This window comes from Papaver somniferum, chromosome 3 (genome assembly GCF_003573695.1).
Source record: "Papaver somniferum cultivar HN1 chromosome 3, ASM357369v1, whole genome shotgun sequence".
NCBI classification, from domain to species: Eukaryota; Viridiplantae; Streptophyta; class Magnoliopsida; order Ranunculales; family Papaveraceae; genus Papaver; species Papaver somniferum.
Window position 1 is genome coordinate 122,578,824 of NC_039360.1, and position 11,532 is coordinate 122,590,355.

The following is an 11,532-nucleotide window of genomic DNA, read 5'->3' on the forward strand; positions in this document are numbered from 1 at the left end:
TTGAAGAATATAACCTCAAAACTTATAGGAATATTTCATGTAATGATATGTTATTTAGAAATAAAATGTTTTAATTTAGAATTTTCATTCTTTCTTACGAATAAATTGATATTCATTTTTACCTATGTAATTTATCATATAAAAATTTATATATGCGTGTCGTGTTCGTGACCGCGTCGTGTCCGTGCAACCCAGATTGTAATGCTCAATGTTTGCTTTTACCTGCACCTACATTCAAACACATTACTTGAGACACTTTGGTTATCGTTTGAGACACTTTGGTTACTGTTTGGCTACCGCTACAACTAGTTGGGTCATTGCTACCTTGATTGCATTAGGCAATCTAAACTTAAAAAACTCGAGTTCATGTTATTTATATCTAATGAACATGGGGTTGGATTTCATCCAGTCATTGCCTTGCGCTTTGACACATATTGGTTTTATTTTCAAAACCGTTTTGGCCCTAGATGTTTGGTCCTCTCTGTTAGGAGAGAAAAGGTTCTCTGAAACTGTTCTTAAGTCTGAAGGGATAGATTTGATAGGAAAAATTGGTGGAAATGCTACAATTTGAATGACTTTTATAAGATCTTGAAAAATTTCTGTAAGGTTTTCGATTTCCTAAATCGACATTATCAACATATTATCTGATGCTTGCCTCTTTTTCGAAAGAAAAAAAACATTCGAACACATTGTAACCTTAACAATCGTGGTAAGATTTCAAACTCATTACCGCCACGTATGTAGGCTTCAGCTGAACCACATAAATCTCGTGTCATTTGCATTTATCAGCGCTTTACATCATTATCACTTTACATTACCAGCACTCATGTTTTCCGATTCATTTACATTTATCTTTGTTATACAAATGAATTTACTTGAATGTACTGCGAACCTTGCTAGATCCACTAGTTGGGTTTTTAGCAGTTACAGTAACCATGGACGCGGCTCTTTATCGCGCAGTGGAATATCAAGCTATATAATCTTTGTGTGTGTACATGTTCAGCGACTTACACTATGTTTGTTTACTCCTGACTCATCTGAGTCGTCTGGATCTGAGTGAAATCACCTGACTCATCTGGATCTGACTCAATATGTTTGTTTTGAGTCAGATCTGACTCATTTGACTCAAAACACGTGAGTCAGTGGTTTGGTCCCGTGAGTCAGGGGTATTTTGTTACCTGACTCAAATGGGTCCGAGTCAGGGGTTATGTCTGAGTCATAGGTCGAGTCAGATCTGACTCAAAATGCAAAACAAACGGTCTGACTGCTGACTCAGCCCGAGTCAGAGGTTGACTCAGATCCAGAAGCCGAGTCAGCTGCAAACAAAGAAGATGTTACTTTTTTTTTTTTTTTTGGTACACACATGCTGAATAACTAAGAACCTGGTGCGCCCTGCCCAAGATGTCCACCTCAAAAAATTAAATCGAGACAGAATAAGACTATTCAGGTTCCAAATGATCATGGCAGTTACGTTTTGAGAGCCTTAATTATAAAAAACACTAGAATTTCATTGATCTGTTTTAGCCATTAATCAGACCCACGATTACATAATTCTCCATTTCTAGATCTCTCTCCCAAAGTCGATTCATTTTCACTCAAATGTGCGTTGAGATTCAATTAATTAGACAATCAAAGCCCACAAAATACACAATAATGGCTGCATCCCAACTCTCCTCTATATATACCCGACCACCAAGCACCACTTCTTCACACAGCCTTCCCTATCTCCATAATTCTCTGTCTAACTTAACTCATCACTCTTTCGCAGAAAACAATGGCTCTCATCAACAGCAAGTTGGTTCTTTTGTTGGTAATTTCAGCTCTTATGGTCAGTAGCTCAACATTTGTGGCTGCAAGGGAAGTGCCAGCAGTGATTCGTTACCCAGGTCATAACTTAGCAGCTCGGATCAATGCGGATGACGGTGCCAGCATGGTTGAGTGCTGGAATGCACTATATGAGCTACGATCTTGCACTAACGAGATTATACTTTTCTTCATGGATGGAGAGATGTATCTTGGTCTTGAATGTTGCAGAGCTATCCGTATCATAACTCGTGAATGCTGGCCTTCTATGCTTACATCTGTAGGTTTTACTGCTCAAGAGGGCGACATTTTACGTGGTTATTGTGATGCTCCACACTCGGCTGCACCTCGTTCTTCACCTGTTACTATGCTTCCACCGGTACAGGCTCCTGCTCAGTCACCTATCTCGGAACCAAGTACTGCCCCAATAGTGGTTGGATAGATAATTTTCATTGGGACGACTAGAACTTAATCCTGCTCTTCATTCCAAGTCCTCTATTGGGTTTTATTTATGCTTGTTAGGATATCTATTTCAGGTCATGAGTAATGTTGTTTGCTTGTTTGAGTTTGTAGTTTTTTTTTTTTTATTTTTTATCATGAATAAGAATATGGCAGGGTTTGGAAAGGTTCATGTTCTTGAGTTTCTTGTTCGTCATAATCACTGGCTTAGTTCTCATATTTGAGCAAGTACGAGAGATCTCTTTTCTGTCCTTCCCACATCCCCACTCCTTACATTAAACACTAATCAGAAGCAATAGCAGTCTGGTTGTCGTCTTTTGACTCTAGTTTGGCTTTTCAGAATTTTGATACATGATCTGATGATTCTGATCGATTAGGACCACGCGAAACTGGAGGCCGAGCTTACAACGATCCTCCAAGTAATAAGCATTATTCATAAGGTGAGACTGTGTTTGAAGGTCTTTTTCTTTTCCTGAGCATCTAAGTTTTTCTTGTCATGTCTAGTTATGCTCTTTTATCCCTTTTATTGCCCCTTTCACTTGTAGTCAATTTGCAATGTCTTTTTCCCTCCAAATGTCAAGTTTCTGACCTTTCACTCTGTCTGGCCTGGATATACTATAAAAAAAGGAAACAAAACTAAGAATCTTTTATATTTTGCTGGAAATAAGAGTAAGAAAATTCTCTGCATCCTCAACCCAACTCCACCAAATCCGAAGAAATTTGTATTAACATGGAAATTTCCGTATTTCTACAACATCTGGAGCAACTGCTGACTAACGGCAGGCTCACAACTGAGTACAACTGGATTAGAACCCATACAGTGTAACATTATTACAGAGTAAGAAAATTCTCTGCATCCTCGACCCAACTCCACCAAATCCCCAACTCCACCAAATCCGAAGAAAAAACTCAGTTTGTATTAACATGGAAATTTCCGTATTACTACAACATCTGGAGCAACTGCTGACTAATGGCAGGCTCACAACTGGATTAGAACCCATACAGTGTAACATTATTACAGAGATAATGAGGTAGTGTCAAGAAATAACACAACATCCATCCAAGAGTCGAACAGTTATCTTACCCAATCTTTTTCCTAATTTAAAAATGGATGGGTTCTTCTATCTACAAGAGCATGAGGTTGTCAATGATGAAGTTGTGACGTGCTGATCACCTAGCTATATAACACATTTGGGTGCGTGTCACGTTCAAGTTTCACAGCAAGAAATATATACTGGTATGAAACCTGAAAAAAACAACTCAGGCCATATTTTCCTTGAATCTAATCAGCTCAAGGGGAAGGCCAGAGATTGATCGACTGACACAACTAGGTAGGACTAACCTCAGTTAAAAATGGAATGTTAATATATCCCAACTCTTTTGAGGCAGCACTGAGGAATGTGTTGGACACTCCTGCTGCTTGCCCTTTCTGAGCCTCCCATGTCAAGCACTTCTCTATTTCTGCATGCCAGTCAATATCCCCTCCTCCTAAACTTAAATATTGGCTTAACGGAGAAACATGTTTGGTCGTTTGTATTTCCTCTTGCTTAGAATTGGATTTCACAGAGCCAATAACCAGAACATCACGTAGAACTGATGTGCTAAGGGCACGGACATGTGCACTTGGATGAGAAAGGCAATGCGTCGTAGCTGGCAAGCGACACTGCACGTAAAAGCACACATAAATCAGCTGACCGATGGTTTATGGAACTAATTAGAGGGCACCGACGGGGTGAAGTAAAAACTAGGCCATCTGTTTAAAAGATTACCTTCAACAAGTTTGAGAGGCTGTCTCTGACTGCCAAACCTGTATCACCCCACTCGAGCACAAGCTTAATAGCTTTAGCTGTGGCTTCAAGGAGCTGATAAATTTTGTATACAGGAAAACAGAAACTCAGAATAAAAAAAGATAGCACATAGTTGGTTACTGAGCTTTGTGACCGAATAAATTCCAAATATACATCATGGAAACCACTCTACCTAAGGAACATGAGAAGTATGACATTAAAATGCCACAGCACTAAAAGAAAGTGGAATTCTCCAACAATTAGAAAAAGAATAAACAACATATCTAACTAATCATTAGAGTTTGAGGTCTAAAGACATGGATGGCATTTAAATTAAACTAGACGACAAAACTTGAAACCAGGAATAGACAATCTATATTACCTCTAGCTGGGGCAAAGTGCAAGCTTCTCCATCAACAAGAATTCCATCTGTTGCACGCAGTAGAAGATCTGAAGCACCGGCTATAATTACCAATGATTCAGGGCGATCATGATTTCTCATAAGCTCTACAATTAGTTTGACAATTCTTTGGTTAACTATCCACATTTTTTGACCTTGCTCGTCGTCTCTAGCAATCCAAGGGTACAAATCCTTATCAGCCTGGCAGTAAAGAGAGACATAAATGTGAATAAACAAAAGTGGTTGTTGAAAAGAGCAAAACAACATGTTAGCCAGCTGAGAATTCATAAGTTAAGCAGCATCTGAACCTGGAGCACAATTGCAGCTGATGCTTTTGTTGGAGAAGCTGATACAACATTGCACATGGCATCAACTACCTGTTCAAAGTACATGAGAGTTGGTCAGTTTATTCGAAAGCATAAAATATGGATACAAGTTGGATTCTACATCATGGAATCCAGAAAGAACGATCATCAAGTAACAAAGAAGAGAGAAAGTGAAACAGAGAGATATGGACCACTCTAACGCTCCTCATGCAATATCAAAATAACGGTTAGTTATTCAAGCAGTAAACAGTTGATGATTTCTTAATGGTGATATGCTGTTATGCTTGAAATAAGACCCATATAACCTCAACAGAAAATAATCAATTATGGAAGTTGGACAGCAAAAGAAAAGTACCTGCCGCCACCCTTGTTGCGCAGACGTGCTTTCCTCACTGAGTTGTGTTTCTGGTGTTGCTATCAACTTGTGCCACAGCAGTGAAACAACAGAAAAGCATAATTCATGTTTATCTTCTAGTACAGATTTTAGTAGAACTTGGGAACTGCAATTAAATCCGATATGCCGATCCACTGTCAGGAAATTAGCCAATTCTGACGCGTCCATGGCCAAACTGGAAAGACTTTTCCCAACAGTTTTATTATCCATGCCATCATGTGAGAGTAAAGCTCTCTCACATTTAAGAAATTTAGCTGATTGGGGTGCGTCAGTATCTCTTTCCAACTGTCGGATTGATGATGATTCTACTGGCCTAAACCCGTTAGATTTGGAAGAATTAAGTTGTCGTGCACCACTGCTACATACTGAAGTATCTTTCCACAATGGTGAATTTACTAAGTGGGCTTCAAGTGGTTCTGCCTTGTTGGCGATAGACGCAACAGCTTTGCCATGAAAGTCAATGAGGTTATAGAGAGAGGATGCCCTTGTGTGAATTTCATCGTCCCATTTGCATCTCATCAAGACAGTTAAAGAATGCATGCAGGTCTTTGACCGTCGAAAGAGTTCAGAAATATGAGCAGCCACCATAGCCGCAGCGACTATCTCGTTTGAACTGTAACTCCATGAAGTACCAACTGTTGAAGGTTTCAGAGAAAAAAGTGCCTCTAAGATCCCGACTATCCTTCGAGTATGACGAATGGCAGAGTAGAAACCTTCTTGTAGCTGGTTAGTTGACCCATTTGTTTTTCCTAATTTTCCTACTTCACTCACATCTATCAATTTCGAGAGTTTAGTGGTTTTAGAAATTATCGGGAACAGCTGTAGTTCACACGACAAAGCGCAAACAGCAGCCAGAACATATGAATCAAATGCAGCCACCGGTCCTTGTTTTCTCCCTTTTCTACTTCTCACGTCTGCTCTAATTTTTCCATCAATTGGTTGGCAATCTTCACTTGGTTCACGAGAATATGTATGATTCCCGTTTCTAGGTCTTTTGCTTCCGCTTGGGCGAACTTCATGACTTACGCAAACTGTTAACACGACAAACAGCAGGCGAGAAGCCAGATCTACAGAGGCACATGATCCTAAAAATAATGAATGAACCATGGTACGGAGCTCAGCCACAGCAAGGCTCTTTGAGGGACCAACACTAAAATTATACTGTGAGTTCCTCGCTTGTTGTTCTCTTAAGGACTGGGGTGGAAAGGTTCTCTGAAGGATTGCCTCAACTGTAGCAACAAAAATTCTCATGAGACAAGCTTCAGACGGGCTTCCACGAGGAAGATGCTGTAATACTTTTAGTAGGGGCAAGAAAAGATTCCATGATAAAGCTGGAGGTTGCAGAGGTGTTGCTACTATGATCTCTGGCAGATCAACAGCTGAAGAACTTAGAGGTATTAGGCCGTATGCTGCTTCCCATATGGTACAAATTCTCCATTCAACATCAGGACCATGAGAGCAAAACATTGATGCAATTCCTTGAGCCGTGGCCTCAATAGTAGCTTCAGCAGCGGGAACTTCTATCTGCACAATCGATCAACTGACAGTTAAACCAAAGAGAAAAGATAAGTAATGGTAAGCCGTTAAGAAACTGTATAAGCAGCAGACAGCCAGCAATTACTCACAATTACTGGCAGCAGACTGCCAACATTAACTTTTTTTATAATTCAAATGAACTTCAATGGCTGTCACATAAATTAAAGAAGATTTCACTTTTTACTTTTTTGCACCTACTATGTTACATGTTTTCAAACACGAGATCGTCTTTCAAATATTAAATCTTTAAAGAAAGAAGCTGTGGGGCACTGTTCCAGGGTCCTGGTAACATCTAAGTTGGAGAAGATTGCAACTGTATATACAGAAACTCAATTACCTGCTTCCGGTAACAAGAAATATAGCCACTCAGGAGTTCAGGTTGAGCTTCAACTCCTTCCGGTAGCCTTAGTGGAGGAAAAAGCAGCGCAGGTTGAGAAAGTATGCGGAAAAGCAAAGCTGCCGCTGCATCAGCCGAAATACCAGCTCTCATGGACATTGCAGTCCCAATTGCACGCAAGAAGTGCAAATGCATCCAGTTTCTTGGGAGCTACAGTATAACACCAGTAAAGATTATAATTAGGAAACAGTCAAAACTCATTAGCACAAGTCAAAAAGAAAAAGTGAATTAGAAACATATTCTTCTGCCATCAAGTTACGATCATAGCATGAGTTATGGATACCGGTAGGCAGTAACCAAAACAAAAAATCAGAAGAGCAGAGAATTCAGAAGAAACTAAGACGTGAGTTGATGGAAAAACAGAACTGCAACAGCACATAACACAACATACAAAAAATTAAGAAATAATAATGAGTACAACCTCCGGTAAAACCCTAACATCATGTTACACCCCACCTAAAAAGGTGTTATTCTCATGATCCAACTTACCCTCATGCCAGTTGCATATTCTTCGGCAGCCCTCAGTAGTTCTACAAGCTGTACCGCAGCATCCAGAGCATCTGGAGCCCAAGATGGTGGTGCTTCCAATAGTCCAAGCAAAAGTCTCTGTGTGGCACTTGTTGTAGCAATTGCATAGTACCTAAATTGGAAGAATGAGGTCCTTAATATAATAGGGCAAGGAAACTGTTCAAAGATATGTTTAAGTTTGAATTCTCACCGATGAAATAAGCGTGCATATGGCTCAAGAGCAGGCAATCCAGCAACAAGATGCTCATCCAAAGCAGTAGTCGGAGGAGGAAGCAGGAGTGCAGGAACAGCAACTGCTGTTAAAGTAGCGGTTTCATAGCGCGCAACTTCATCATCACATACACTTAGTATAACACCTGCACCATTTGCAACTGCCCATCTTGGAGTTGATGGCATAAGCTGTGGATGCTTTCCAGATCCACGGGCAGAAACTAACGTCATAAAATTAAATAGAAGCTTCAGATATCAGCAAAAGTAATATATGAAAACCAAGATTACATATGATGGTGTTGGAGACTTGACTAACCAGCAGTAGGGGGCTTAAGTTCTCCACCCGCTGCATATTTACCCATGACACCGCCACACCTAATGAACATAAAAATTCTCAAGATGCTTATTTGATAAGAACATACACCCGGAAACCCTTCACATTCTTTGAAAACTAAAGAGAACATGAACAAATAAAATAATACATAAACAGTGTCCAGCAGGCTTTTCCAAACTGGGTGACTAAACGTAACATTCATAGCTTAAATCAACTTGAAATAGCCGCCCGGCATGAGTAACACCATAGAAGAACATATTTACTAACCAGCGAAAGTAGTCACTACGAATACCCAGTGGTGCTGCAAGCAACAAATCTGTAATCCAAGGAGACAAAAGACGTAAAGGTTTTCTCTCCTGCTGTTCCAAAGGTAGATGGCAAGCTTCCCCTTCAGTCGAGTTACTTGTTGTAGCATGGCTACCACTGTTGCTTCTCTCTTGTTCATTGTTCTGATGCTCCACCTTATAAATTGGGCGGTTGTAGTGTGTTAATACCCTTAAAACTTCCCCACATGCCAAAGCCCATTGTTCAGAATAATCATTCTGCAACAAAAAAGAAGGATTACTCGATGTGATACTCAGATCATAAACTAATCTCGCATGACCCCAACTGCGAACTGTGAAGGATCGTATAATGAGAAGAAAAATATAGTATAAAGTGTCCAAAGATGAACTTGTTTTGAAGGTCTCTTACCTCACTGCTTGGGCAGACTAAAGAAACGAAAGAAGCAAAGGGAGGATTGTTCTTATCGTAAGCCACTGAACCATCAAGTATACATGATATAATTGGAAGAATAACAGCATGCCCATGTTCTGGATGATGAAGAACAAATATTGCTGCAGATCAAGTAAAGCATGTTTAAGATTACCGCGGAACATCAACCCAAGGAAGAAAGCAATCTATGGGATAGTCTGTAACAACATAAAGTCAATAGGGATCTGATTTTGATTACCCAATACTTCATCCAATAGGCGCTTTTCGGTAGATGGATAACGACTCCGAATTAGCTGCAGAAGAAATGAACCAAAGATACAATCAGTGACTAACAGTTTCCCAGGCATTATTTTGTTATTTCATCAGAACAATCATTTAGCTTTGTTATGTTTGAACTCGGTAGCTCGCCATGAACTGCTTGAAGCATATATCTGTTCACATATATGAAATTCAAATTCCACATAGATCATATTAGTTACCTCGGCAATATCATCCGGGAACTGCTCTGATGTGAACTGGCCGAAATATTCAACATAGGCAGTAATTTGAGCCTAAATGAAAACAACAATAAAGTTAAGTTAGCAAATGAATTTTAAACAAGGACAGGTGAGATTTCACAAATAACCATGTACTTCAAATTTACTCGTGTAAATAAGTAGATCAAAGATAGAGTGATTATCAATCCGTAGTCATCCCTTCGGGTGGTGGAGGATTTTCCACATACACCTTTTGGTATATGTTTTACCACAACTTGTTCTGCTAGTGAAAAATCATACCATTACCATACATCTATACTGAGGTATTTTACCTGAAATTCTTGACCATATTATACAACTTAAACATATTTATTTACCAAATATTCAAACTCTTTGCATCTACATCCATCCTTACAAAAACAATTACCCAAAATAGAAAATCCCTAAAAAAAGTAACTTAAATTTAAGAAGACCCGGATCATCAAACTTATAAATATTGCTACATTTTTTAATAACCGAAAGAAATAAATAATTTTTAAAAAGTTGGAAATTTTTTAACAAGAAGAAGTAAGCTAAGGTACCTTATGCTGTTGAGCATCTTCAGGAGGAGGCCAAAATAAAGAAGAAAATTGAAGACCATCAATCCATCTCTCACACAGAGTAGCCATGGAGCTTGGGAAGGATTCTCTTTATCAAACTAGATGTTTAATATGTAATCTTGCAGTGACAAACAAGCTGGAATTTTACACTTGTAATCTCTTCTCATAAAAAAAGGAAGTACATCTGTGATCAACAACCACAATTCTTGTCTAAGTTTACATGCTCAATATTAACCCAAATCTGATTTCTGCATGAAAAAAAAGAAAATAATTATCAATCAAAAAATTCAATTCAAGCATTTCATATACTACCAAATTATATTCCATACAGAGAGAAAAGGAACAAAAAATGATGAAAGAAACTTAAAAGTTTGGTTGAATCTTTCGTCTTTTTCCGAGAAAATATATGGTTCGAAAATATCTTATCTTCTTCAGCTAAAAAAAATTAAATGAAATTTGTTCACTTGTTTTTTTTGTATGTTTGATAAGATCAAATCAGTAAGAACAAGAAAAGGAAAAAAGAAAAAATTAACAGAAACAGCCAAGGAAGCTTAAAACAGGGTTCTTAAGACCATAAATGAAGAAGAAAAAAAAAATGAAGAAAATGATAGACAGTACAGAGGGTAAGCTGCAGAAATCATGGAAGCTTTCAAAGTAAAAGGAAAGCATCAACCAAACCTGATTTGATCTGCTGTGGAGAAAGGGAGAAGTTTAGGGCTCTGAAATTATTCATGTGAGAGAAGAAAAAAAATGAGGTTTCAAAATTATTTTGGTGAGAGAAGAAGAAGTAATAAAAAGATTAAAATAAAAAATAATAAAATGAAAAATCTTTTAGAGTGTTATTACTGGCTAATAGCTTTGGGCATAGAGAGAGAAAACAGAGATTTAGATCTCTCAAATCTCGAAGAGCTGTTTGGTGGGTGAGACTTGAGAGATCTTTGGCTTGACCACTGTATACGTGGAGCCTGATATTTTGGGCAGCTAAGACTCTCTAGCTACATGTCAGCTTCCTGTTTTGTCTTGAACTTTTGGCACATCAAAATTCAAAACACACATACATTTAGCACCATAGGCCGCATATGGAGTACTAGTTTAACCGGTGGAATTTTTACAGTGTTTAAATTGGTAGCCAACAGTTATCTGCCATGTGGGTTTGAAGCATATACCTGGTGTCTCCTGGAATTACGATGTCCAGGGAGTCGGGGACAATGCAATCAAGTTCCCGTAAAAGAAAAATTGCACCAGTATATATAATCAGCTCGGAGGAAAGATGCAAGGGGAAAAACAATAATTATCTCCGATGCTTTTCTGGGAAAAACAACCATGTCTCAGGGACAATGTGGTTCGGTTTGCCATGAGATTGCTGTGTCGGGTGGATTGGAAGTTGTTGAATTCACACGGCATGCAAAAATTATCTCCAATGTTTTTCTCTATCTGTATAAAGTTTAGGTTCATAATATAATTTAAATCTATCAAACAGTTTTATTATATCTCTGTTGCTGTTCGGGATCTTAGTTGAAGGTGCAAAACATCTCCAATAGCAAAAACTTTTAAACCTTGTGGGGGTAG

At 38.7% G+C, this 11,532-nt stretch overlaps 2 protein-coding genes across 2 annotated transcripts; one reads left to right on the forward strand and one right to left on the reverse strand.

Moving 5' to 3' along the window:
- Nucleotides 1–1,662: 1,662 nt before the first annotated feature.
- On the forward strand, nucleotides 1,663–3,059 carry LOC113357226 (egg cell-secreted protein 1.2-like). Its single transcript, XM_026600567.1, has one exon. It carries the CDS (start codon nucleotides 1,775–1,777, stop codon nucleotides 2,243–2,245), a length of 471 nt encoding a protein of 156 aa, XP_026456352.1. The 5' UTR covers nucleotides 1,663–1,774; the 3' UTR covers nucleotides 2,246–3,059.
- Nucleotides 3,060–3,157: 98 nt separating this feature from the next.
- LOC113357225 (protein GIGANTEA-like) lies at nucleotides 3,158–10,791 on the reverse strand. The gene is made up of 15 exons (XM_026600565.1): nucleotides 10,642–10,791; nucleotides 9,946–10,211; nucleotides 9,368–9,439; nucleotides 9,127–9,181; nucleotides 8,868–9,010; nucleotides 8,442–8,716; nucleotides 8,157–8,215; nucleotides 7,821–8,061; nucleotides 7,592–7,742; nucleotides 7,043–7,252; nucleotides 5,131–6,693; nucleotides 4,758–4,826; nucleotides 4,432–4,650; nucleotides 4,032–4,124; nucleotides 3,158–3,925 (listed from the first exon to the last, which is right to left on the reverse strand). The coding sequence occupies exons 2-15, from the start codon at nucleotides 10,030–10,032 to the stop codon at nucleotides 3,590–3,592; spliced, it is 3,573 nt and encodes a 1,190-aa protein (XP_026456350.1). The 5' UTR covers nucleotides 10,033–10,211; nucleotides 10,642–10,791; the 3' UTR covers nucleotides 3,158–3,589.
- Nucleotides 10,792–11,532: the final 741 nt, after the last annotated feature.

Excerpts from the sequence above, each read along its gene's own strand:
- LOC113357225 (XM_026600565.1), bottom strand. The coding sequence starts at position 10,032 with ATGGCTACTCTGTGTGAGAGATGGATTGATGGTCTTCAATTTTCTTCT. Across the intron at positions 8,062-8,156 it reads ACTTAAGCCCCCTACTGCTG|TTTCTGCCCGTGGATCTGGA; the intron begins GTTAGTCAAGTC and ends TTATGACGTTAG. Across the intron at positions 4,125-4,431 it reads GCACTTTGCCCCAGCTAGAG|CTCCTTGAAGCCACAGCTAA; the intron begins GTAATATAGATT and ends AAAATTTATCAG.
- LOC113357226 (XM_026600567.1), top strand. The coding sequence starts at position 1,775 with ATGGCTCTCATCAACAGCAAGTTGGTTCTTTTGTTGGTAATTTCAGCT.